Source organism: Podarcis muralis, chromosome 7 (genome assembly GCF_964188315.1).
Source record: "Podarcis muralis chromosome 7, rPodMur119.hap1.1, whole genome shotgun sequence".
Lineage (NCBI taxonomy): Eukaryota > Metazoa > Chordata > Lepidosauria > Squamata > Lacertidae > Podarcis > Podarcis muralis.
The window spans coordinates 73,820,515-73,848,197 of NC_135661.1; the positions used below are offsets into that span (position 1 = coordinate 73,820,515).

Sequence of the window (27,683 nt, forward strand, 5' to 3'; positions counted from 1 at the left end):
CTCATTCTGCACTCCCAACAACAAGGGACACAATACTGATGTGCAAGTCAGGAGGCTCCTTGTTTGGGCCTTGGAGGGGGGATCCTAAAAAGTCTGCAAGATAATCCAAGGGCCATCTATAATCAAAACAGGTTTTATTTACTGTAATTGTCATAATTACACAAATATATACAAGCTAAGTGAACTGATCCATGGTCCCAAAAGACAGAGGAGACCCAACATAGTTATCTATTTACAGTATCAGAAGACATAATAGAAGATTGTTCTGGGATACTTCCTGGCCCCAGATGGGTTATTACTGTATGTAGGCAACTCTGTGGAGGGTAAGGCCACAATGGCTGTGCTCCTCCACTGCTGAAGGCAGCAGCACGCCTCTGAATAACAGCTACTGAGAATCACAAGTGTGGAGAGCACCACTGCCCTCAGGCCTTGCACATGGGCTTCCCACAGGCAGCTGTGTGCCCACCGTGAGAGAGAAAAAGGCTGGATAAGATTGGCCCTTGACCTGAGCCAGCAGGGCTTCTTCATATGCTCCAGTGACACAATGGGTTAGTGCATCTGGCTGTCAACCAGAAGGTTGGTGGTTCAAGCCCACCCAGAGATGGCAGTGAACAGGATTCCTGCATTTCAGGGAGTTGAATTAGGTGACAATCTAACTCTGCATTGCCACGATTCTATGATAGGCAAACCACATGTTTTTAATTCAGCTTCTTCTTTTTTGATCACGGCATCAAATGTATCTGATCAGCCCAGCCAGTAACTTACAAATTACCACCAAATCAATAAGTGTGAGTGTGTGCATGGCTGTGCTAAAGCTGTACAGTTGCTTTCGAACAGCTGGGTGCTTGTACATTTATCGGAATGTCAAGAAAGTGAGAAGTTATCCTTTGATTCCAACAGCTTTCCTCAAGCTGGTGCTCTGCAGATGCATTGGACTAGACTACAACTCCCATCAGCCACCAGGGCCATTGGGTCAGGCATGGTGGGAAATGTAGTCCAAAGCTTATGGAGGTTATCACATTTGGGAAGGCCGGTGTATCACTTGTGTGCAGACCCAAAATAATCCTTAATGGAACTTCTAATACGAAACTGAAGCAGCTTCTAGTTCTTAATTTCCCAGTGCATACATCTGTGCTAGGCTTTTTTCCAAGTCCACAGTGTGCATGTGATGGAGGAAAACCATCAGATTCAACATTATTGGTGGCTATTTTCACCTGTGAACAATGCTAGAGTGGGGGCAGCAACAGATCCTCAATGGAAGATACAAACATAACTCTTAAGTCTGTACTGGAGGGCTAAAAGTACCCTAATAAAGCCCTCCCCAAAATGTACGGTACTCAATTTTGTTAAAAGGACAGATGGAAAATGCACAGAACAGCTGGTCAATCCTTCCTGACATCTTCCCATCCAGAAGGGAAACGGGAGACTGGCGGGAGGTATCCAATCCTCAGTAATATCCTCCCTGGACTCCAAATGAGGCTCTTTGGGTCAGATATTGATATTTTGCCCTCATATAAAATGTGGGCCCGCTTTTTATTGGTCCTGTCAGTTTCCCTAAAAATGGTTGCAAACTTCAGGTGAGTGGAAGTAAACTCTTTTACTCAGGCCCATGTCTTGAGTCATAAACTCAAATAAAACAGCAGCCGGTCCCTGGCAGGGGGAGGGGGGTGGCACTGGCTGGCTTAGCCCTCTGAGACCCAGGGCAAGGGAACCCAACGCCCTACCCCCTCTGCATGGGTCTGCTTCTATTGTGTTCCAAATTTGCCCTTAGCAAACTGCAGTAAAGGAGTATCTCCTCCTCAAGACTTCCTGTTGTCGGTTCAACTGTTTCCCCCGTCTCCCCTGTGGTAAGTTCTGTTATTCATGGTATAACACAACACATATGCTCTCCAAGTCTGTCTTACGGCATTTGCTCTTTAAAACCCCTGAACAATTTTTTTAAAAAAATATACGAAAATGGTGGTGGTATGACTTGCACAACCAATCTCATCTTAGGGTGCAACCTACCATTTGGAGACCAATGACCTAGAGAAATCACCTGACAAAATCACCTGAGAGCCAAAGGTCCACAGAACAAGGCTTGGGGCATACCCTCCTATATTCCCCAGATGGAAATCAGGGCATTTTCATCTGAGGAATGCAAGGTGTTTCTGGCTGGGGGGGAGTGGGAGGAGGGGTCAAAATATGCATGTCTGCATTCTGTACATGCTCAGAGGCACTGCTGCCACCTCACAAGTTACTGGGCAGGACCCTAGCCCCGGGCACCAAGCCCTCCTTCCTTTTCCCACTGACCTCTTCCCCACCCTGCTAGCAGCTCAAGACTCCCCCCCACTACTGCTGGCTCCAATCTGCACCACAGCCCTTTTAAGACCATGCTCCGCCTCTCTGTCTCTCTGTGTGTGTCTCAGCTTCCAGCGGCATCCTGGGAAATGACATCATCAAGCCGCGCTGCCAAGCTCGTAGCTGGCTGCCATGTTGCAAGGGGCAGGGAGGCAGGATCCGCTGCTGGGGTGGAACTGGGAGGGGGAGACCAAGCCTTGAAATCAGGACAATCAGGACACCCCAGCTTCAAGTCAGAAATCATGATGGTTTCATCCATCCTGAGTGTATACTGGGGTAGTGTGAGAAGTTGCTGTGGGGGTTTCCCTTTAAATGCAGCTTCTGCCCTTCTTCACAGCTGGGAAAAACTTCCAAGGACTGGGCCTTAGCTTTTGAAATTCTTGACCTGCCAGAATTCAATACTTTAAAGTGATAGGGTCTCACGTTCGTGTGATCTGGGTAATGAGCCACACCAAAGCAACCACAGATTAGCCAGTCGCAGGTGTCCTGGGAAGCAAGGCCGACCCTCACTCCTAGATGGGCCATTAAAGAACCAGAAGCACCCCTTTGATAGGCTGCCAAAGCAAAGGCATCGTATTGGCAGATGTTTAAAGGGCCAGCGAGGAGCTGTGACTGCACAGTGTAGAAGGGCTCCCCTGCCCTATTCCACGAGGCTATGCCAGAGCACACAGTTGGATGGGACAATGTTTGTTCTCTGTAAAATGTCATTTCTGCCCCCCACCCCCGATTTGTTCAAAGCAGCAGTCTCACACTGGAAGGGGGGGAGGTTGGCGAGGCGGAGGCGGCTCAGCATCCCTCTTCCGGGGCTTCAGTCCTGGATCACCATTCCACTGGCATGGGAGTGAGTCTGCAGGAGGGGAAACAAAAGGAGAGGCAGGCTGTGCATCTTTCTGGAGCCTTCAGACAGACAGATGTGCTCGGAGGACAGGAGAGGTGTTCCCTTGCCCTTCCACAGCAATGCACTGGTTATGTGCTCACTTGAGATCTTTTACATTGGACACCAGTTAACCAGTGGATGTTGTAACACAGGGATTTGGAACCTCCGACCGGCCTAATCAGGCCCAGCGTGGGTCTCGGTTTGGCCCACAAGGCTATATCCCCTCGAACCACACCAACCTGCCCTACACTTGACATTTTATGTGACATCCCAGTTTCCAAGCACAGTTCAAAGTGTTGGTGCTAACTTTTAAAGCCCTAAACGGCTTCAGCCCTGTATACCTGAAGGAGCATCTCCACTCGCATCGTTCAGCCCAGACACTGACGACCACCTCCAAGGGCCTTCTAGCAGTTCCCTCATTGCAAGAAGAAGAGTTTCTATTTGATATCCCGCTTTATCGCTACCCGAAGGAGTCTCAAAGCGGCTAACATTCTCCTTTCCCTTCCTCCCCCACAACAAACACTCTGTGAGGTGATTGGGGCTGAGAGACCTCAGAGAAGTGTGACTAGCCCAAGGTCACCCAGCAGCTGCATGTGGTGGAGTGGAGACGCGAACCTGGTTCACCAGATTACGAGTCTACCACTCTTAACCACTACACCACACTGGCTCTTCCCTGAAGTTACAGGGAACCAGGCACGCTGTGGAATGCCTTCCCATCAGATGTCAAGGAAATAAACAATTGTCTGACTTTTAGAAAATATCTGAAGGCAGCCCTGTACAGGGAAGTTTTTAATGTTTGATGTTTTACCATAAAGTTGCATAATTTGTTCAATCCTGCTCAGAGTGGTGCAGGCAACCCAGACAAATAGGTGGCATATAAATATATGATGATGTTGGTTGTTTGGCAGGTAGACAGGGCTTCCCAGGCACAACCAGAAGCCTTAAAGGGCATCCCCAATTGTGCAATGGCAAGGGAGGCAGTCAGCTGATTGAGATCAGCCTTCTGGGATCGGCTAAGCTGCAGAGATACCTATCAGAAACTCACAGCTGACACCTGCCTAAGGCAGGGCATAGCGAAAATCATCACCTTCAATCTTGCTGAACTGGCTGCATGACCTGACTTCCCACTCACTAGTGCAACTGATCCCTGCAGAAAGGAGGCTTGGAGTCACTGCCTGTCAGCCGAGTGCTTCCGTTCCCATTGCACAAGCACCAGCCCCAAAAGGCTGCCAACCGCTGCATTAACTTTTAGGGTGCCGCAAGCCTCTCCCCGTTGCTTTTCCTGCAACCGATTCACCCAACTGCCCCGGGTGCCCTTTACCTTCATGGCACGATAGATCCACCCTTGAAAGTCATTGACCTTTGTGTAGACCCCTGGTTTATTGGCCAGGGCGCAGCCGGTGCCCCAGCTCACAATGCCACAGAGCCTCCAGCGGGAAGTCCGAGAGATGCCATCCTCACACACAAAGGGGCCGCCGCTGTCGCCCTGCCAGGCAGAAGAAAGCAGGAGTTACAACCCTTGCTCATTCCACCAGGCTCTGGTTATCTCCCGCTTGGACTACTACTGCAACGCGCTCTACGTGGGGCTCCCTTTGAAGGTGACCCGGAAACTGCAATTAATCCAGAATGCAGCGGCAAGACTGGTGACTGGAAGTGGCTGCCAAGACCATGTAACACCAGTCCTGAAAGACCTACATTGGCTCCCAGTACGTTTCCAAGCACAATTCCAAGTGTTGGTGCTGACCTTTAAAGCCCAAAATGGCCTCGGCTCAGTATACCTGAAGGAGCATCTCCACCTCCATCGTCCAGCCCAGACAACTGAGGTCCAGCTCCGAGGGCCTTCTGGCAGTTCCCTCACTGCGAGAAGTGAGGTTATAGGGAACCAGGCAGAGGGCCTTCTCGGTAGTGGCACCCTCCCTGTGGAACGCCCTCCCATCAGATGTCAAGGAAATATACTACTACCTGACTTTTAGAAGACATCTGAAGGCAGCCCTGTTTAGCGAAGTTTTTAATGTTTGATGTTTTATCATCATCATCATCATCTTATTATTATTATTATTATTATTATTATTATTATTATTATTCTGTTGAGAGCCACCCAGAGTGGCTAGGGAAACCCAGCCAGATGGGTGGGATATAGATAATTTATTATTCTTAATCTTATTCTTATTATAATTTTAGTAGAGAACTCTAACTAGAAATGTGGACCAGGTAAGGCCAGGGTGCTGAAGCAGAAACACAGGCCAATCAAAGCCCAAACCTATGGGTTGGAACTGCAGTGGTGCCTTTGAGGGCAAGAATTAAGTTCTGGATGGACAATTTTCAGCAGGGAAATGGCACAGGGAAAGAGTAAGCCCCTTTCCCCCATCATTCATGTTCCCCAGTGATGTTATATGCCTCATTCCAGCTCCAATCAGGCATTTGTAACCAATAAAGTTATTTAGATTATCATAATAATCTCGTGCTTCCGATGTGTGCAGGTCTGATCAACTTGTACATGTGATACATTTTTGAAACCTAATCTCTAATTTTAATGTGCTGTCACAACCCCATGATCCTAATCTGAAACCCTGGCTGCCATTATGGTTGTTTTTTTAAAAAACAAATATCTGAAGGCAGCCCTGTATAGGGAAGTTTTCAGAGTGCAGGCCAAAGTTCAACAGCTAGGGCACATGAGGGGAGAAATTCTGACTGAGCCTCTGTGGCTCTTCACAGGGAGAAGAAGGGGTTTAAAAGCCCTTTGCCCTCCATTCTAGCGGGCAGAGAAGCCAACTGGCAGAACCAACGCTCGTTGTCCATTACCTCTTGCTCATAAAACACACACACATACATTAGGAAAAGCATCCAAGATAATTTAAGGGATTAAACCTTGTCGGGAAGAAATGTGAGTTGTTGGCCCAAGCCCCATGATATTTTTTGCCTGGGTCACTTCGTGTCTGAACAAATTCACCATGCATCCTGCTCTGCTTTGTTGTTCAGCAAATAATCTACTAAACACTAAAGATGAGGGAATCTGTGCCACCCCAACCCCCCAGGATTCCCGTCAGCTCCAGCCAGAATGGCTTATGGTCAAGGATGATGAATGATACAGACCAGCCAAATCTGGATTACCAAATGTTCTCCACCTCTGCCTAACACACACCTTGCTTTCTCTTTCTAAATGCAGTCCACCACACCTCGCCCACCTTCAATAACTTATATTCCCTTGCCTTCCCAGCCCTGCCCTTGTCCACTGCCAAGCACAGCCTACCTGGCAAGCATCTGTTCCGCCAGCAGCAAAGCCAGCGCAGAACATCCTGGGCCTGATCTGGCTGCCATAGTAGTCGGGGCTGTTGCAGACACTGGTGCTGATGATGGGCACGCTGGCTTCTTGCAGCACGTCAGACTGTTGCCCTACAAAGTGGAAGAACCGAGTGCCATAGGAAAGCAGGCTTAGTAAACAGGTCGGACTTATTTGTCCAAGTGCAGTCAGCTCTGGCTGGCAGCAGGTCTCCGGTGCCTCTGGCAGAGGTCTTTCCTGTTGCCTGCTCCCTTGATCCTTGGAGATGCCAGGGTTTGAACCCAGGGCCTTCTGCACATGGAGAGTGTGCTCCACCACAGAGCGATGCTCGCTTCCACAATGAAGTGCAACATGCAATGGGGTCAATGTGGAGAACGTAGGCAGAGAGAAGTTTATCTCTCTTCCTCACAATACAGTGGTACCTCAGGTTACAGACGCTTCAGGTTACAGACTCTGCTAACCCAGAAATAGTACCTTAGGTTAAGAACTTTGCTTCAGGGTGAGAACAGAAATCATGTGGCGGCGATGTGGCGGCAGCGGCAGGCCCCATTAGCTAAAGTGGTACCTCAGGTTAAGAACAGTTTCTGTACTGGAATACAGGGCATTGTTAACACTATGGAATTAACTCCCAGTAAAAGCAGCAATGGCTGCCAAAATGGACAACTCAAAGTGATGTAAGGAGCTGCAGCTGGAACACCACTTTTCATCTCACCCGCCTGTAACCAGAGCTGTATGTCGTCTGCATATAAGCAGGGGAAATAGTCAAAATTACAGGGATTCTGTATCATGGCAGGCTAAGTTCTGCAACCTAAAAGACACTTTGCATTCTGCTTTTATTGGCCCTTACATCAGATCTCCCTTTGGCTTCTGGATTGTGTGGGTTTTTTAAAAGGAATGGCCCACATCAATTAAACCTGCCTTGAAGCCTAGCAGCTTTTAAAAAAAACGAACCAACAGAAATCTGGGGTTATCAGGTGAATGATGCAGCCCACAGCCATTTCTGTACTTGCATAAGGAGCCTGAAGGATACGCAACACAGCTTGCAAGAGCTGCTGCCATCTTAGTAGTGGCAAGAGGTACTTACCATAGTACTGGGTGTTTCCCCAGCCAGTAACAATACAGATCTTGCCATCCACCAAAGGCTGGCCCAAAGCTGGCAGGCAGATGGGCTGGATATATTCTGTGGGGAGAAAGAAAAGTATCGTCCAGAGGCAAATGAATCTTTTCATCCTGCCTCCTAGCTTCTGGGTCGCTCGCATCCATGGGTTTTCCTTTTCTCTCTCGTGCGCGCACATACTCAGAAACATGAATATATGCACTGGGCTGACTGCTTTTTTTTTTTTTTCCAGAGGGGGGAAGGGAGTTTGGGGAAGTCACAATCAGTCTCCCACAAACAGACATACTGCAGAAGAGAGAGAGAGCAGGTGATGGTGGCTGTTGCCTCTTCTGACAGCTGTGGCTGCTCATACTGTCACCCATCCACTCTCCTGAAAGCCAAAAAAACTCAGCTGGTTTGCTTGGCACTGCCAGTGTGCCCAGGCCCATCACCCATTAGATGTCGAACTCCAAAACTGGCTTTGAATGTTAACTTTTTTCTGCAGTGGTTGTCCCAAGTTGAAGCATGGGCACAACCAACACCTTACTTTGAAAGGCAAGCTCTGCATTGCGATACATCGTAGCCCCATAGGGCATGGAAGCATACATTCCTTCCTTTCTCCGATTTCTCCCTTACCCTTCATCATAAGGTTGCAAGGCAGGTGACAATATAATCATGCTAGCAAACTCATAACCAGCGTGGCTTGGGAATTGTATGGATGGATCTCAACACTGTGCTATTATGATCGCTCCATCAGCACAACATTTCTTCCTGCCCAACTCCCCTCTCCCCACCTCCCTGGGTGGATTTGGGGGGGCAGGGGGAGGAGGGACGCGGGTGGCGCTGTGGGTAAAAGCCTCAGCGCCTAGGGCTTGCCGATCGAAAGGTCGGCGGTTCGAATCCCTGCGGCGGGGTGCGCTCCTGTTGCTCGGTCCCAGCGCCTGCCAACCTAGCAGTTCGAAAGCACCCCCAGGTGCAAGTAGATAAATAGGGACCGCTTACTAGCGGGAAGGTAAACGGCGTTCCGTGTGCTGCGCTGGCTAGCCAGATGCAGCTTTGTCACGCTGGCCACGTGACCCAGAAGTGTCTCTGGACAGCGCTGGCCCCCGGCCTCTTGAGTGAGATGGGCGTACAACCCCAGAGTCTGTCAAGACTGGCCGGTACGGGCAGGGGTACCTTTACCTTTAGGGGGAGGAGGAGTCCAACAACCAGAGTTCACAGATTCCCCACCCCTGCCCCACAGGCTCTTAATAACTCTTTCCCCACCACCACCTTCCTGACACCACATTCTCACCGTTAAAGGAAAGGGGTGTTGCCAAGTGCATCAGGGCGATGTCATTGCTGTTCTCCTCGCTGTTGGGATCCAGGAAGGGCTGGTACCCACCGTGGTACACGACGCTTGTCACACCCACCTGCAGCCCCTTAGCGGAGCGCTGGGAAACGGCCCCCACAAACACCCGCCACCTGCTTGGTGCTCGATTCCTCCTGCAGAGAGATGGGGGAGACTTGTTGAAATCAAAATTGAATCATAGAGGTGGAAGGGAACACAAGGGCCATCTAGGCCAATCCCCTGCAATGCTGGAATATTTTGCCCAACGTGGGGCCTCGAACCCATGGCCCTGAGATTAAGAGTCTCATGCTCTACCAACTGAGCTATCAGCCTAAGGCACAGAAAGAGATTGGAGGAGGACAGCTATACAACATTGCCAGGGTTGATGGTGGCCTGTGGGTGGGTGTGCATGAGAAGAGGTTGCTGGATCAGGCCAGTTGCCCATCTAGTCCAGCATCCTATTCTCACAGAGGCCAACCAGATGCCAATGGGAAAGCCTCCAACAGAACAAACACATTTCTACACCTGGATTGAGAGTAGTACATGTGAAAAGGATCTAGGGGTCTTAGTAGATCACAAGCTTAACGTGAGTCAACAGTGTGGTGCAGCAGCAGCAGCAAAAAAAAAGCCAATGCTATTCTGGTATCCCAGTCAAGGGAATGGGATCCCAATCAAGGGAAATAATAGTTTCACTCTCTTCCACCTTGCTCAGACCACATCTGGAAGACTGTATCCAGTTCTGGGTGCCACAATTTAAGGATAATGGCAAGCTGGAACAGGTGCAGAGGAGGGCAACCAAGATGATCAAGGGTCTGGAAACCAAGCCTTATGAGGAACGGTTGAGGGAGTTGGGTATGTTTAGCCTGGTAAAGAGGAAACTGAGAAGTGATATGAAAGCCATCTTCAAATATCTCAAGTGCTGCCACATGGTAGATGCAGCAAACTTGTTTTGTCCTGCTCTGGAGGCTAGGACCCGGACCAATGGATTCAAGTTACAAGAAAGTAGATTGTGACTAAACACCAGGAAGAACTTTCTGACAATAAGAGCTGTTCAGCCATGGAATGGACTCCCTCTGAAGGTGGTGGCCTCTTGGTCATTGGTGGTTTTTAAGCAGATGTTGGATGGCCATCTGTCATGTATGATCTAGTTGAGATTCCTGCATTGCAGGGGGTTGGACTAGATGACTCTTGGAGTCCCTTCCTACTCTTCAATTCCATGATTTGTTCATTTCTAATCATGTCTGTTTTAGAACAAATTAAAACTGAAGCCAACTGAGGCCATTCAGTTCAATTTTTCATGTTGCTGTTGTTATTAATATTAATATTAATAATATATCACCCATCTGACTGGGTTGCCCCAAGCACTCTCGGCAGCTCCCAACAAAATATTAAAAACACAGTAAGACATCAACCATTAGAAACTTCCCTGAACAGGGCTACCTTCAGATGTGTTCACACATCCTAGTAAACACCCTAAAACATCAGGGCAAGCCATGAGAGGAGCAACTTTACCAAGCTGGGAGCCATCACAATAGCAAACACAGATATGACAGGGACTTACTCTGGGAAGCAGTGTGCAGCCGTGATAACCCACTCATTGGAGATGATGGAGCCACCGCAAAGGTGCGTCCCATCATAGCGCAGGCTGACTTGCCACGGCCATTTGCCCAAGCTGGCGTCCTGGCCTCCCACAATGCGGTCCACGGACAACTTTCTACGTCCACAATCTGCAAAGAACACAACAGGCATGAGTTCTTCGAGGGGCAGGTTCTGGCTAGAAACATCCCAGGTGATCAGGTAACGTCACTTAAAACTGGGGGCCATTTCCCGGCTACCCTCTAGGATTTGAGATACATTTTTTTCAAAGAGTCTATCCCATTCCCACAATTGCTGCAAAGTAAAGAACAAAATCAGATCTATGGGTTTGAGCTGAGATTCATACCTGCCCTGCAGAATACTGTCATGAACATGCACACCAACTTTGGTTCCAATGGCCTAGTAGCTAATGAAAGCCTTGTAAACATCCCCAGGTTCCTCTAATCCTCTCTTAACGTAATCCGAGTTGGTGGTCATCACTACCTCCTGTATGCTAGAGGGGAGGTCCACACAACTCCTGCATGCCATCAAAATAATTCACAGACCTGCCCCAGTCACAGCCTCTGCTGCCCACAAATGAGACCTTTCCTTATTATTCAAGTGTTCCAGCCATCTCCACATGTGCCGATGTGAAGGGAGAAGACCCTGTTTGGACCAGGCTCCTCCTTGCCCTCACCTCAGTACACGCCAACATATCAGTGACAGAGACCAGAGTTATCTGGAAATGGCCTGTACCACATCAAGTGTTGTGGGGGTTTTTGGGGGAGGAAACATTTTTTTAATGCTAAGCACATAAAAAACCACAACATCCCCACAAGCAGAAAACTAGTACAACCGGGAGCAGCTGGGTTAGAAGTTTTCTCCCTGGTGGGATAGGCCTGTGTTTTTGTTTTCAACTTGCCATCTCAAGCTTTTATTTCAGGGAGCATTCTTAAGTGGTACCCATCTCCTGCTGCCTGAAATAGTACAAGGCAAACCCCTGCCTCAGAATCCTGCCACCTCATTCTGCTGCATGAAGAGAGTGCCATGGGCCACACAGGGGCATAGGAAGGGGAGTGCGGGGGTGCGGTCCGCCCCGGGTGTCACCCTGAGGGAGGTGGCAAAATGGCGGGCAGCATTCACCACAGGGCCTGCAGCATGCCCAAACCACACATCTCAGGCGCCCGCAGGCTCCACACTATCCGCCCGCTGCCTCCCCCCAGTTGTAGGGTAGCTGAGGCCCCACAGCACACACCGTCCTAAGTCATGGTTTCGCACAGAGAATTCTAGGCCCTGTCGTTTGTTGAGGGTGCCAAAGAGTAATTAGGAGACCTGTATTCCCCCTCAGAGAACTACAGCTCCCATAATAGTTTAACCATCAAGCCCTCTTCTCAGGGAACACTGGGAACTGTAGTGCTGCGCAGCAGAGTTACCACACAAAAGGCAAGCAAACTTAAAAACGAAATGCCAAATGGCCAAGTTTATTGGGTAGACCAATAAACAGAGGCCATGCTTTCTCCGCCATCTCAGGGTGTTGACTGCCATCCCTAAGCTTCACACAGTATTTCCTTAGCCATTCCTTGATAAGAGGCAATGTAGGTTTCTAACATTTACTGGCAATTAATGAGTCCATAGATTTCTAGAACCTTTATCCAGTCCCAGCTTCTCCACACAGCTTTTGGGGGGCAGTTACTGGGGTTCCTGCCCTGAGCTCCCTTTAATTTCACGCACACACTGACTGGCACTCACAATTTCCATTTCACACAAGGTCATCAGAGCCGTCAGGGGCATTGTGGGAAATTTAAATGGCGGCTGCCAGGCATTGACCCACTCCTAATGGGTAAGCCTGCTGGCAACAGAGGAGCCCACCAGAGGGCACCCTGCGGACGGCTTCCTCAAAGCTAGAGCTGACTTTGCCTTTCTTTCCTCATTCTGATGCAAGTTTCTGTCTGCTTTCATGAGATCACATTCGCATTAGCACCAAGGCCAGTAAACTAAAAAGGCAGTGATGGCTGGTGCTTGTTGGGGCTGGTAGGGTGGAAGGCAGGGAGTCCAACAGTAGGTGGAGCCAGAGAGCCAATGTCAGTTGTGGTTTTGCCCCTGTCCTCCCTGATGATTTCTACAAGGGCAGCACTGAGACTGAGGAGGAGGATGCTGGCAGCTGGCAGTCAGGGCCACCTTCTGGACTTCCCGGTTTGGTTGGAAATAAGGAGGCAGGCAGGTGGGGGCTGGCTGGCTGAGGTTGGTGGGGCATTTGGCCTAACAAACCAGCCTCCACTGTCCCAAGGGGTGTTTAGGTGTGAGCAGGTCAGAAGAAGAAAACGAAAAGCTGTTAATGGCATTTGGACAACAGAAGGAGACTGGGAAAGAGTTATAGGAACTTCAAGATAGCAGGCTGGGGGAGAGAGAGAGAGAGAGAGAGAGAGAGAGAGAGAGACCTGTACGCAGGCAGGTGGATCAAGACGGTGCCCTTGGGAGGGTTCGGGGTTTCCATACCTTGGCATAGCGTTGCCAGGAATCGGCCTGTCGGGCATTCGCTGTGAGAGAAAGAGAAAGAGGAGAGGGCTCAGCTGCAGAAAGTAAGGAGAGCGAACCTTCATCAGGAACGTGTGTATTCCAGGTTCCTTGCAAGTTGAGCTTTCTGCCAGGTGCAGAGTTCATGTTCCTGAACATCTCCACCTGCATTTGATTTCCAGGATTCTAAGCCTTATGACAAGCCTGGAGGCAATGGTGCAGTTTCTCGCTAACTCGAAAGCTGGAATTCACATTGAGTAGGATTTATAGTGGCCGTAAAAGTCCCTTGTGTTCCTTGTGGCTAGCAGGGGAATGATGTAAAATAGGCAGATTAAGGATATTTTCACTTGTTTTAATTCACACAGGGTGCACCTTTTCCTGGTGCAGAGCTGGGTGGGGAAGGTGTTGTTTTCCAAAGCCTAGCTTACACACAGCCCCCAGTAGCATTATGAACTAAATGACCTTGGCCATGTCAATGTCACACATTTACAGTGACTTTAAGCCAGGCAGATGTTTTTGGCCTATAACTCCCATGATTCCTAGCTAGCAGGACCAGTGGTCAGGGATGATGGGAATTGTAGTCTCAAAACATCTGGAGGGCTGAGGTTGAGGAAGCCTGCTTTAAGCCCTTATTGGGTTTATTGCAACGGTACCTATTCCTCTCCAGGGTCAAATTCTAAGCAAAACCCCAACAGCTCATGCTTCTGCAAGTTTGCAGCAGAAGCCAGCTGTAGGCAACAGATGAATGCATGCACCCATGAGCATTCATGAGATGCTTTTAAAAATGAACAGAGAGACGGGCAGGCTGCCCAAACAGCAAAGGATGGGGTAAGGCTGAGCCAACATTCAGTTTGTTGGTATACGCATATGGTGATGAAGCTTCAGAGAAAGGGTGAGCATTCTGGTGATGGATGCACTTTTCCTAGTATGCCTGTGCTCACTCTTGAGGGCAGGCACAACCTGTACAGTTACAGCTCATCCAAGGCACATCTAAAGCACATGACTTCCCCCTAAAGAATCCTGGGAACTGTAGTTTAACCATGTGCTTTATGTGATCTGCTGTCAATGTCACTCACAAATGGGTCAGTCCCAGTACCAATTGTTAGGGGAATAGGACAAGTATTTGGCAGCTGAGAGCAGCATAAGGGGACAGAATATAATCCAGTCACCAAGTGTTGGGATTAAGTCCGTGAGATCCATCATATAGGACTGTGAAATGCCTTAGACCAGTGGGTGGGGAACATTTATGGGCCCCACCAACATGGGTCAATTTTGACAGGTGGGCGGGGACCTCCATCTATCTAACATCAGGTGATTGGCATGTGGGTTGTTCCGCCCACCTGTCAAAGTTGGCGAGCGAGGGGAGACAGTGACCAAGCAGGACTGAACTCCCCATCCGCTGATGGGTGGAGCAGGAGGGTTTCAACCCTGATTTCTGCTGCAATCCCCTGCGTCCATCAAACCCGCCTATCAAGGTTATGTCACCTGGTTGACGGCTGGGCATGGCTCCACAAAAACGGTCTTGCAGGCAAATATGGAACCCTTGGTGAGTCAAGAATGGCCCAGGGGAGGGTCCCCATGCCTGCCTTAACAGGTCCATGTCTAGGTCGTCCTACAAGGCCTAGGTCAGGGCAGAGGGAACTGTTGGCCTCCCATCAGCCCCACCCAGAAGGGACAAAGGTGTCAGTTTGCATTTCTTAGTGCAGAAAGCATTGATCTGATGTGTAGAGATCTTTCCTGTTCTAATTCATTCAAGAGGGTTCCGGAACCTTCTCTTTGTGAAAGAAACAAGATGAAGGTTCATGGTCTTTGGGTTATTCCTTCAGAGAATCTGAGTACAGCTGGCTTAAACTGGTTCTCTTATCTCTTTCTGTTAAGGGTCATGCTGACTATAAATATAGGCCAGAAGGAGCCTGGGGCTTACTTACTTTCTCTTTCTACCTCTCTTCCTTCTGGTGTGGTGTTCTGTACATAGTATGCTTAGTGTTAAGTGTTAGTCTTGTTATAAGTTTATATGTTTTTGTAAGTGCTGCAACTGGATTTCTTATGGACTGTGCCATTTCTGAATGTGTTGGATTTGTGACCATTATGCTCATCTGCCTTCAGTAGCAATAAAGCTCTGATGGATTAAATATAATTGCCTCTGGTCTATTTTGGGGAAACTCTGCAACGTGTTTAAGTTACCCCCCACCCCCAGCTCGACAAAAGGTCAGGGGTACTGTGGAAACCTAGCCTAGCGCTTCTCAGCCACCATCAGGGTTTTCGGCTTTGATTCTGTGGCCTTCCAGACGCTTCTGGATTTCACCTCCCACCCTAAGTCCATCTTGTACTTTACCACACCACAATGGCCTCGCTCAGCCTTCGCGCAAAAGGTAGGCGGGACTCGTCCACGCAGAAATAGCCCGACGTCCCATTGGCCCCTGCTCTGTCAGCAGCCAGAACTGAATGGGAGAGAGACCTAAAGCACAGGCAAACACAGAGGGGGTCAGTATCAATGCAACAGCCATGCCTGCATCCCAGCACCAGAACCGAGAAAGATCTCCCTGGCCCTCTTAGTGCATTTTCAAGGATTGTTTTTAAAGGGCAATGAAAGAGGTTGCCTTAGAACAGGCATAGGCAAACTTGGCCTTCCAGATGTTTTGGGACTACAACTCCCATCATCCCTGACCACTGGTCCTGTTAGCGAGGGATGATGGTAGTTGTAGTCCCAAAACATCTGGAGGGCCGAGTTTGACTATGCTTGCCTTAGAAGGGCCCCTGAGTGGCCAGGATCGACCATGTGACCACTACAGGAAGCATTGCCCTGACTCTAGATTGAGTCACCCACCTGGGCAGAAGACTCTCTCAGCCCTGTTCTCCAGTACCTCTTGAGGTTCTCCACGTATTGTTGAACTCCAACTCCCATCATCCTTGACTACTGGCCATGCTAGCTGGGGCTGATGGGAACTGGTGTCCAACAATATCTAGAAAGCGCCAGCTTACCACCCTCTCCCCCCCCCACGGCTTCCATAGAATCGTAGAGTTGGAAGATGACCAAGGAGTCATCTAGTCCAACCCCCTCCAATGCTAAAGCTTTGGAGCAGAATACAGCTGCTCAGTAATGGCTGCTTTCGAGCTAAATATGCCAGGGATTTATCCTGCCACCTTCTGCACCAAAAGCAGGGTGCTCAGGGGAAGGGCATGCTGCAGGCTGCTTTGATCATGCCCTGAACACCATCCACTCTTTGGGGTGAACAAAACAAGACCCAAACATGACCATTTGGTTCAGCCCAACAGTTTGGGGAGGAAGCATGTCTAATCCCATCCGTTTTCCAAGGCTCCTTAGACCAGACCACCCCTACCTACATCTCTCAACTGGTCTCACCTCTCACACAAGTTCTACCAGTGGCCAATGTCTCCAAAGCCCTTCTCACACACTGAATGCAGCTACAGTTCTCATGTGCAGAAACAGGGGGATCTGTCCTCAGTGTCTATGTGATCAGTGTGTCCATCCGCAAAGGGAAGCTCTCAGGCTCCTGAGCTAAACGCAGAGCCGGCAGGGGTTGCAATGCTGGGACGTAGCCCTACTTCCCTTTCCACAGGTGAAAAGCCCTACATGCAGTTAATGCCTGGAAAGGGCTACAGACCCATGCGAGCATCGGTTATGTTGAATGCTGGCATGCATCTTAATCAGGTTTTTAACTTATCATTTACTTATTTTTTTAAGGTTTTAAATAATTGTTTTTTACTGGTGGCTTTATTCTTTTTTGCAAGCTGCTGTGAGGCTTCATTACAATAAAGCAGTGTAAAATTTTTGTGAAATGAATAAAATTATGATGGCCAAGTTAAAAAGCAGAGGAGGTGGGTGGTCCTGTGTAATACATAGAAGAGAGCATCTCAACTGGTGCAGGTTTTCTCCCTCTTATGGGACAAGCTAGGCTCATGAGGCTCCCTCTTCTAAACTTCTGCTCCAAAAGGCCTCCTCTGGCAATGCTCCTCTCACCCTTAGTCACCTCAGCCATTACCGTTCTCTTGAAGTACCTGACAAATCCCATCTCCTCGCAACTGAGGGTGGCCACTTGGGCATCGGAGGACGACGAACAGAGCAGCCTCCACCTCCCTTCATTCTCATCGTACACAGTGAGGCGCAGGTCGCCAGAGCTCACCTGGACTGCATTGACCAAACAAAGGTGTGAGATCTTGGCAGGATATGCCCACACTTCACCCCACCTTTGCCACAGCCCAACACTGACCGATCCTTTCCTAATTCATGGTGGCATCTCCCTCTTGCATGAGGCACCATGGCACAGCCAAATTAGAAATATGACACATTACTTAACAGCTAGTTTCTCCTCACAGCAGACCCACAGAGATATATGACTCCAAGTTAGTTGTGCACATCAGTTTCAATGGGCAAGGACTAGTATTGGCTTCACCCCTAAATTTCCTAGCTTGGCTTCTGAGAGCTCCCCCAAATACTCCCGTTGAGCAATGATGTCTACCTGGCAACTATATAGGCATATTTACAGTAAGTTCAGGCCTAGATTTCGTGCTTCAGCTGATAGCAGATGGCCTAAATTATCCATATAGGAACAATCTTGAATGAATGTTTAATTTGGTGCGCCATGGCATCAGGATTTGGGGGTAATTCAGTTGAATGGATTCTCACACAATTCCCCACATTTACCTCAGGACTGAACATAGGAGGAGTCCTGTTGGATCAGACCAAAGGTCTTAGCTAGCCCAGTATCCTTTTTCCTATTGAGGCCAATCAGGTGCCTTCCAGAAGTCCGCAAGCCAGGCAGACAACATCTCTCTCCCATTGCTGTTTTCAGAGGCCTGCTGCCATTGATAGCATATCCTCAATGAGTTTGTCTAAACCCCTTTCTAACCACCCAAATTGGTAGGCATCACTTTATCTTGTGGGAGTGAATTGCCTGATTTTAACTTTGGCCCCATTCGTGCCTAAAGGGCTACGGTACCATTTTAAACCATCATGGCTTCTCCCAGAGAATTCTGGGAGGAGGAGTTTGCCAGGGGTGCTGCGAGCTATTAGTAGACCCCTATTTCCATACCAGAGTTCCCTGTGAAGAGAAATTTATTGCTAAACCATTTTGAAAACTGCAGCTGTGAGAGGAACAGGGGTCTCTCCCAACATCGCTCGGCATCTTTAACAAACGAAAGTTCCCAGAATTCTTTGGGGGAAGCCATGACTGTTTAAAGAGATAGTGTAACGCTTTGAAGTCATGATGGGAATGTGGCCTGTGCACTGTTCCCATCAAACCTCTGCAGAAAAATTAGGCCTTTAAGGTGCAGGAAAGAAATATAATACTGGCCTGCCCTACAGGGTTGCTGTTGGGGGTGGCTGAGAAAAGGCACACGGAACGCTGGGGGAAAGCATTGTGTAAGTAATTTATGAGATCAGGGATTTAGAGAAGACCGGTAAACTGGACCCTATGACATGATGCCGTATGTAAAAAGAGAGGCCACAGCTCTCTTGCAAACACTCACCAACATACAGGCTTTCACCTTCACTTCTGAGCACAGAAACCACTGCAATGGAGAGACAGGAGGGTGAAGTTAGAGCAGAGGTGGGGAACATTTTTATTTTTTTGTGAAGGGTCTCATTCTCTTGGGGGTAATCAGTTGGGGTCCCCATGCCAGTGGTGGGTGGGGCTAGAGTCAAAAGTGCAAAGGGTACCCCATTTTCTCTCTCTTAGCCACCCCCTTTCCCACCCTGCTCCCTGTATTCACACGAAGTTAGGCTGTGGGCCAGAAGTGGCCCTAAGGTCGTAGGTTGCCCACCCCTGAGTTTGAACAGCATTCATCTTAAGGAGTAGGGTTGCCATATTTGTCCGAAATTTCCCAGGCATAGCCAGCAATCGGTCGTCAGAAACAGTGTCCAGACGAAAGTTGTTTCAATGTCTGGGGAAATCCGGACATATGGCTACCCATGTTAGCAATGTTGGTTTTGGTAATTTCTAAATGTTCAATTTTCTGCTCAACAACTTTGGGCAAAACTAAAAAAAAAAAAAAGCTCAACAAAACAATTTTTCTCTCTTTCACTTTTTGAAATATGGCAACTCTAGATAGGAGGCGATGCTAGGATCAGTAGATTCATCTTCTTTCTCTCTTCCTCCCCCCCCCCCCTTTTGCCATTTTTTACATTTTTATTCTTCTCATTTACAGGTCAGAGAGACAAAAGCTCATCGGGGCACTTATTCTAACTTGATCAGTTCATTGTGCAGAAAAGGCTATCATTTAACCGTCAGCACTTTATGACGTAGAAATCTGTGGTTACTGTAGGGTTCCTTCCAGCTTCTGCTTGTTTGCTTCAGAGAATCCATGCAGCTTTTGGTTTCTCTTGCAGCACTGGGACCTTGGCCTGCATTTCACATGGCAGTAGGCAGCAATGTCTTGAACATCATCCACAACAAATTCAGCTCATCTGGATACTTTCCAGTAAGACTGTGGAAGAACGGCTTGGTCCTTTTACATGGTCCATTACCATGTGGTGGAGAAGTCAATGACTATCAGCTTTCTGTCTGAAGCTCAGATACGGTTTGCCATGGTCTTCCCCATGCTTGCAGGTCCTGCTGTGGGTTCCTTAGGTGTAGTACTATCAGGTTCCAAACCCAAAGCTGACTTTGGCTCCTCAATGGCTTCGGGAGTGCTCCAGCAGAGCCATCTTCTACAGGAATTCATACTACTGGGATACTGCTGCCCGCTCAAACTCCCTTACACTATAGGGCTTGCCATTTCTCCAGAAATAGCCTGGCATTGAATCTGATACATTCGCCCTGTTTTTTTACCAGTGGCTTCCAGCTGTATGTGATTCCTGCTCCAGGATTTGTTCTTACCCTGTTTGGTGTTGCATTTGGTGTCCCTACAGTGTGCTTGAAAAGAGATGGAATCTTTTATGGAAAGAGTTTTGGAGCAACTACTGAAAGTCTTCCTGGGCTGGATAGAGTTGGATAGAGTGCCCTTTCCTTGCACACGGAAACATACATATAAAAGGCACACACACCCTGCAACTAGGGTCACTGGTTTTTAATGTGTCTTGTGAACAGCCTCTTCCAGCCCTGCAGAGACTCTCACCTATAGCCCAGCTCCCAACTCCGATCGCAGCCAAGAGAAGGAAGCCGCTTGCTACTACAGCCACCACCTTAGGCGAAGTCCAGTTGCGTCGTTTCAGGCCCCCTGGAAGGCAGAGAGAGGTGGTTAGACAGCAGAAAGGCAACCACAAAACCACAGGTGCATCACTCGCTGGCAGGCAAACTTAACAAGGGGGAAACTCCATGTGCTTGAAAGAAGTTTTGTTCCCAGCCAGACGTGTTTTGCAACAGATTGCTCCTTAAAGGCACACCTGTAGTAGCAATTCTCAACAAGCGCATGGGGCACTGTAATAATTGGAGGCCTTTGCCTCCACCTCTTTTTCACTGGTTAGGAAACAGAGCCAGGAGCCTCTCCCATTATCTGGCAGTACTACTGCCCAGGACACACATACCACTTGGATGCCGAGGTACGAGATGGCTTGCAGCTACCGGTATATTTTTTTCTGTTTCCTGCTGGGTCAGAGCAGCAAATAGGGAAAGAGGAGGCACACCCTTTGGTATTTTCAAGTACCATACCCTGGAGCTGCTATTAATTCCTCTAGAAGCAGAAATTGGCTGGACAGCCAGGGAAACATTCTTAAGTCCTTATTGTGCATGCATTCCTGCCAGCTAGTTAGCTATAACCTTAACACCTCTCCTGAAGTTATGCAAACTGGCACCTGCCTGTAATTTAGGGAGGATTGCAAAACAGCAGCAGCAGGATGTAGTCAAAATCACCTTGACTTAAGCTTAGGCAAGCTGTTAGAACTGAAATCAATGAGCTTCACATGAAGGTAATCATTTCAACTTCAAACGAAATAGAAATCGGGTTTTCATTATCACCTGGCTCAATGGGAGACCACTACTCATGTGCCTCTCTGCTTTGCCCCCAGACTAAGAAGAAAAGTAGTGGAGTTGCAGGAGTTGGGAATTGGATCTGGTTTTTGCAGGCCGCATCTCCTCACACACAGAGCCAAATTGATCAATCACCTGACATCGCAATGATGTCAGGAGATCCTTTTCTGCCCATCTGGTTTGAAATCAAACTACGGGGGCAAAAGCTAAGCCCTCAAAGTACCTTTCAAATGCACTCTGCAAGACCTTACAATCAGCTTGTTGTTGGGTCTTGTAGAAGCTTTGCAAAGGGCTCTGGATAATTGCTTTTCATAGCAAAGCTCTACACCAGACACTACTGGGCAGTCATTGCAGACTATGATCTGATGGTCAGTCCTTGTGAAGCCCCTTGCAAAATGCTCTTCAGAGCTGATTGACGGTGCCCACAAATCCCCTTTTGGCTGAGCCACATGTTTACCTTCATCACATCTGACATCGTAAGTAGTGTCAGGTGTAGTGGAGGTAGGTGGAGCCAGAGCCGTCTTTCCCATTGGGCTTAGTGGCGCATTGTGCCAGGGCGCCGGCCTCTCAGGGGTGCTCCAGCGAGTGGGGAACTGCACAGCTTTGCTGGCAGCCTCCCCTTTCCCTGCACGCCCAACCATATGGCTGGCGGGTGTGCAGCTTCCTTCCCAAGCCTCCACGGGAGGAGAGCAATCCCCGCAGAGGCTTGGGAAAAGGTTGACAACTCTGGGAAATGGGGGGGGGGTGCCGGAGGGATCTTTGCACCATGGCACCAGATATGCTTAAGACAGCCCTGGGTGGAGCATTGCCCCAAAGTCCTTGCAGGCCAAATGGGGTGGCCTGGGCAGCCTTATTAGGCTCAAGGACTGAAGGGTCCTCACCGCTGCTGTAGTGGCTTTTTTCCAGTGGGTCTGGCGAACAGGTGACTCTCCAGACATTGCTGGACCACAACCCCCATCATCCCTGGCTGTTGCCCATGCTGGATGGGGATGATGGGAGTAAGAGTCCAACATCTAGCAGCTTCCCCTTTGCATGGAATACACCTTTTCACAGCTGATGCCCAGTGTGTTGGGGAGGGGCTGTCATTGGGTTGTTTCTGTTTTTATTATGCATCTTGTGTTTCTATATTGTGGTTTTATGTTGTAAGCAGTGCTTTTTTCTAAAAAAAATAAATGTTTAGGGGTACTCTCACTTTGACTCAATAAAAGTCAGGCATAGGACAGTATACAAATTTTAATAATAATAATAATAATAATAATATGTTTTCACTCAGCTACCCACCATGATGATCACTCACAACACCAAACAATTAAAATTTACAGCAAAGGTGGAAAAGCCATAAAACTAACAGCAACAACACAGATTTGGAGTTGGTTTTCTAAAGCCTTGATAAAGAGAGACATTTTCACCGGCCAGTGTGTAAAAACACACCTGAGGGAGCTCCACCCTCTTAAAACAGGTGCCACCACTAAAAAGACCTTTGTCAGAAAATCAGGCTCTGGGAATCCAAAGAGCCTTCAGCATGGATGAAAAAGCTCGCTACTGCTCAACAGTCTGTCTGGCATAATACATAGAGCGGTATGTCTTATATACTGTCATTGGTGGAACCCAAGACAAGGACAGGGGCGAGTAAATCAGAGCTGGATTAATCTCTGCTCTAAGGACTCTATAGGGGCTCACAAGCTTCACCTATGAACAAGAACAACAAACACTCTTTGCTGCAGCATAGAGTCACCTGCAGAAAACCTAACACAACTCACCCTGTGGAATTTGCCCACCTCTGAACGGAACAAAAACCTAGAGAGAGGGTGCCAAGAGGTCACTTAATGGGCACATGACCTCACTGCCTTTCCCAGGGCAGCAGGAATCAGCCAGAAATGTTAATGTTTAAGTCCTGCTCTGGCTGAGTGAGGGGTGGGGGTGCTGGGGAGGAAAGCCTGGAGTTAAATGAAAAGAGGCATGGGAGGTTCTAGGGCCTTCAGGGGGGAAATTGCAACTCACCATCTTTTTCAGCCATTTCAGAACTGGTTAATCATCAAACCTGCCGGATCCTCCTTTCCAAAATCCAGGTCCTCCAGGAGAGGAGGCCTTTTCTAGGTGGGTGGAGGGAATCTGGAAGCCCTGTAGGTAACAAAAGATGAGTGTAAGCCTCAAGAAACCTTGAACCCATCTGCCAGGGCTGAGTCGAGAAGGAGGCAAAGATGGACACCTGTCAGGACCCCGAGATCAACAGAGAGCCTGCTGACCTAACAGAGTAGTCAAGAACATCAGATATACCCTAAGCAGATTCTCAAGTTTGCATGTTCCAGCTCTTACAGGTTGCAAGGCTGTGCTGTGGGTGCCAAGACCAAGGGCCCCCGAAATCCTGGAGCCACAGCACCGCCCACCTTTCCATTGAGCATGCAAAGAAAGTAGTGGTAGTTCAGAACCATAGACCTACTACATGGAAGTTAACAACAGGACAACAAAAATGGATTTTACACACTCTAATGGTAGCCAAGAAACTGATGTTGATGAACTGGAAGAATAAAAACATGATCTCCCTTAATCAGTGGTTTGATAATATGATAACACTTGCAATCTATAAATGGGCTGCTTACATACGTAGACTCCACTTGGATAAATACAACAATTTTTGGAACGAATTCATGCAAAATGTAGTAGGCTTTTAATATTTACATTAGTATTAGGATAATAATACCAAGTTTATAAAAGAATGGGTTAGGGTATTTTTGTTATACATTGGTTTTCGAACAGAATCCATTCCGGAAGTCTATTCTACTTCTGAAAATGTTCGAAAACTAATGCGCAGCTTCCAATTGGCTGCAGGAGATTCCTGCACTCAATCGGAAGCTGCGCCGGATGTTCGCCTTCCAAAAAAACGTTCGCAAACCGGAACACTCAGTTCCAGGTTTGCAGCGTTCAGGAGCCAAAACGTTCAAGTCGCAAGGCATTCGCGAACCAAGGTAAGACTGTATTCATATACTGTAATGGTTTTTTCCCCTTAACACAGTTTTGTGCTTTGTTCTTTTTTCATTTTGTATCACTTTGTTGCTTCATAACAGTTTTTTTTTCAATAAAATATCAAATTGAAAAAGAAAAGAAAGTAGTAATCAGAGTATCACCATCACACACGCTGACTCCACTTCTCCTCCGAGGAACAATGGGTGGCACACATGGTTCCCCCGTATTATTTCCACAGGTAGGTTGAGCTGAGAAAGTGTGACTAGCCCAAGATCACCCAAGTAGCATCAGGACCTAGTCGGAATCTGAATCCTGGTCTCTTCAGCCTTTACCCACTGAACACTACAAATGCTGAACACTTAAGCAGCATTCCCAGCTGCCTGGGGGCAGGGGAACATGTACGCATGTGGATCTCTCAGCCGATGTAGGGAAATAATGGTGGACTGATGCTACATAGAGAAGATTTGGCTCTACAGGAGGACACAGCCTCTTGTAAGAGATGTCAACAATAAGCTCTCTTGACTTAAGAGGTATAGACCTGGTTTGCATGACAACGTCTGACAGCTGTTGGAGATGCAAAGCTGCCAAAAGTATTGTGAGGTGATCAAAGAATTCTGGATGGAAATTAAGCAAGAAATTAGAGAACTAATAGACACCCATCTACTTTCAGACCCTTTAACGATGGTATTGGCAATACAGAACACCAGGTATTAGCCAAGGTTCTTTTGCCCTGGTCTCTCAAATGCTACTAACTGCTTGCATTTTAATAGCAAAGCTGTGGGAAAAGAGGAAAGTTTCACACTTAATGATTGTGAAGAAGAATAAGATATACAAAATATAATAAACAGATATTAGCAGCTATGAGAAGGAAAGATCCAATCAGCGGAAAAAAATGGTTACCATCTTCATTGCACAGCAATCAATATGAAACAAATGAACCTGTAATTATGGCTATATGAAGTATGAGCTAACTGTAAAATTACATGTGATTATTGTGTATTATAGAGAGGGGGGTTGGGGGTTTAAAAGGACTGGGCAGTAATGTGCTGCACTTTTCTTTCATTTTCTGGCAGCCTTGCAGAAATGTGTTCCAGTTTTTTGGTTCACCTTTACTTCACTCCGATGAGTCACTTTCCAAACAAGTACATCAAAGATAAGTTCAATTTCCCAGCAGCGCTCCGATGTCCCAGCCGCGAGCACAAAAGACTGTTTCCTAACCCCTCCAGAAATGTCCCTTGTTAGAACTGAGAGTTCAGTCTAGAACCCAAGAGGAAGCATCATACAGTTCAGGAATTATAATGCCCCAAGGGAATCTGCATTACCAGGAACAATGTTATCAAAGTAGCTTTCTGCAGGCACTTTCCTATACACAATGTTCACCCATGGGAACACCCAGAAGAAGGTGCTAGGCGGGTGTGGGGGGCATGTGTCCTACTTTACAGAAGACACCGTCCTCTATTTGAAGGGCTTTCAAGATGACAGTCCTCTGTTTCAGGTGTAAGGAACCTTTTTTTCTGGGTGAGGACCACATGCCCATCTGTATGACCTTCTGGGGGCCAGAGCAACCAAAGTTCATTTGACCTTTGCACAGCAGGCTAATTTCTACACACCCCTCGCTATCCTCCATCCAGGCTAGCAAAGAAGCATAACAGAGCTCAAAGACACATTCCAGCCAGGCAAAACCCCTTTAGGGTATGAAGCAAAGCTGGTGGAGAAGTGGCAAGGAGAGAGTCCCAAAGACCAGGCAGAGAGACCTAGAGGGACACATGCAGCCCCCAGGCTTGAGGTTTCACATCCCTGTTCTCTTCTGAAGGCATCCTGTTTGAAGGACTTTCCTGTCCAAGACTGGTTGAAAGACAAAGATCTCTCTGTTCTTAGTCCCAATACCTAATTGAGGACCATGAGTTCACCATCCCTTATAAGTCCTCCTCCCATCAATGCAGAAGTGCCCAGTACCATAGGCGCCGACTCCATGGGGCTTGAGGGGGCCCGAGCCCCCTCAAAAATTCGTTTGGGGGGGCTCCGCCCCCCCAATAATCTCCGGCGCCCCTCCAGCAGAGCGCCATCGCCGCCCCTCCCCCAGCCCAAAATGCACAGGGAGGGGCGGGCTGCATGCCTCCTGCCCTCCCTCCCGAGCAAAAGCTCCACCCAATTTCCTTTGGAGCTGATTAATAGGCGCAGCACGCTCTCCCCTATTCGCTCACGAGGAGGCGGCGCCACTTTATTTGCATATTCATGAGCTTATTTATTATTCATGAGCTTTCCCGGGCCCCCCCCCCAATATTTTTTATAAGTCCGCGTCCCTGCCCAGTACCTCCTTTGGTTTGGGGTGTTCCAGGCTGGTGGGAGTCAGGGAGGTGACTGTGTCAGCTTGTCTTCCCTGATCCAGAGGTCCCTGGCCTAATACCCTGAATAGGCAACAATGAGATCTCTCTGTGTATATCCATCAGTTTTCCAAACAAAAATACAGTCGTACCTCGGCTCCCAAACGCCTTGCGAGTCAAACGTTCCGGCTCCCAAATGATTGAAAACCGGAAGTGAGTATTCCTGTTTTCGAACATTCTTTTGGAAGCCGAATGTCCGACGGGGCTTCTGCAGCTTCTGATTGGCCGCAGGAGCTTCCTGCGGCCAATCAGAAGCCATGCTTTGGTTTCTGAACATTTTGGAAGTCAATCAGACTTCCGGAACAGACTCCGTTCAACTTCCGAGGTATGACTGTAGTTATTATGCAGGTTGCCTACTCAGCATTGCTGGCCACGTGACCAGAGTTGGTTCCAGAGGAGCAAAAAGCTCAAATTCACACACACACACACACACACACACACACACACATCCTTGCAATACATGCCTACGACTAAATTGGGGTATTCTAATCCCCATCAGGGACGGACATTTCCTGTTCATCCTGTTTGTATCCTACCAATCTTCCAGTGCACATAGCTTCCATTCTTACAACAACCACCGCAATGAGGTATACTAGGGCTGTGAGAAGTGAATTGGCACAAGTCAATATCATGGCCGAGTGGGGAGTTGAAACCTGGACTTCCTAGTCGGGGCCAGCACTGGCACCCAATTCCTTGGGCAGCTGTTTGGGCCTCACACCCCATTAAGACTCACTGCTGATACATGCCTTGGGCCTCTCACCTTAAAAAAAAAGTCTGACCCACTGCTCAGGCAGCATTGAGACCCCATCTGCAGTTTCACACCACTTTAAACAGTCAACTCTTCCCCCCCAAAACACCCTGAGAGTTATAGTTTGTTAAAGGTGCTGAGGGTTGCTAGGAGACCCCTATTCCCCCTCAGATAGCTACAATTTCTAGAGTTTCCCATAAAGAGAGATTGATAATTAAATCACTCTGAAAATTGCAGATCTGTGAAGGGAATATGGGTCTCTAACAACTCTCAGCACCCTTAACAAAAACTGTATTTCCCAGGGTGCTTTGGAGAAGCAGGGGTATGAGACTGTTTCAAATGTACCATGCCGGTGGAATCTGGGTCGAGCCACCATTTTAATTTCCCACAATGCCCTCAAGGTAGCATTGCTCCAGGGCATTGTGGGGAATTAAAATGGCAAGCCGTCTCAGACAACTGTGCCCCCCACCTGCTCTCAGTTCACCACAACCCCACCACCAAAGGTGGAAGCTCACCCAAGGGTATTGCCCAAACTGCCCTGTATTATCTTACTCAGTTAGGAGAAGGCAGTGAATTAATTAATTCAGAAAAATTGTGATTTATTAATTCAAAAGACATGGGATGTGGCAAGGGAGTAATTTATTATA

At 48.2% G+C, this 27,683-nt stretch overlaps 1 protein-coding gene across 1 annotated transcript in view; it reads right to left on the reverse strand.

Moving 5' to 3' along the window:
• Nucleotides 1-117: 117 nt before the first annotated feature.
• Nucleotides 118-27,683, reverse strand: part of HPN (hepsin) — a 28,577-nt gene continuing 1,011 nt past the window's right edge. The window contains exons 2-13 of the mRNA XM_028742621.2: nucleotides 22,942-23,061; nucleotides 20,090-20,191; nucleotides 18,503-18,544; nucleotides 17,033-17,162; nucleotides 15,348-15,470; nucleotides 12,995-13,035; nucleotides 10,485-10,650; nucleotides 8,888-9,078; nucleotides 7,582-7,677; nucleotides 6,468-6,610; nucleotides 4,539-4,703; nucleotides 118-3,187 (exon numbers count right to left, since the gene is read on the reverse strand). Of these exons, the coding sequence (XP_028598454.2) occupies nucleotides 3,149-3,187; nucleotides 4,539-4,703; nucleotides 6,468-6,610; nucleotides 7,582-7,677; nucleotides 8,888-9,078; nucleotides 10,485-10,650; nucleotides 12,995-13,035; nucleotides 15,348-15,470; nucleotides 17,033-17,162; nucleotides 18,503-18,544; nucleotides 20,090-20,191; nucleotides 22,942-22,957 (1,254 nt within the window). The 5' untranslated portion in view covers nucleotides 22,958-23,061 and the 3' untranslated portion in view covers nucleotides 118-3,148. The remainder of the gene's footprint in view (nucleotides 3,188-4,538; nucleotides 4,704-6,467; nucleotides 6,611-7,581; nucleotides 7,678-8,887; nucleotides 9,079-10,484; nucleotides 10,651-12,994; nucleotides 13,036-15,347; nucleotides 15,471-17,032; nucleotides 17,163-18,502; nucleotides 18,545-20,089; nucleotides 20,192-22,941; nucleotides 23,062-27,683) is intronic.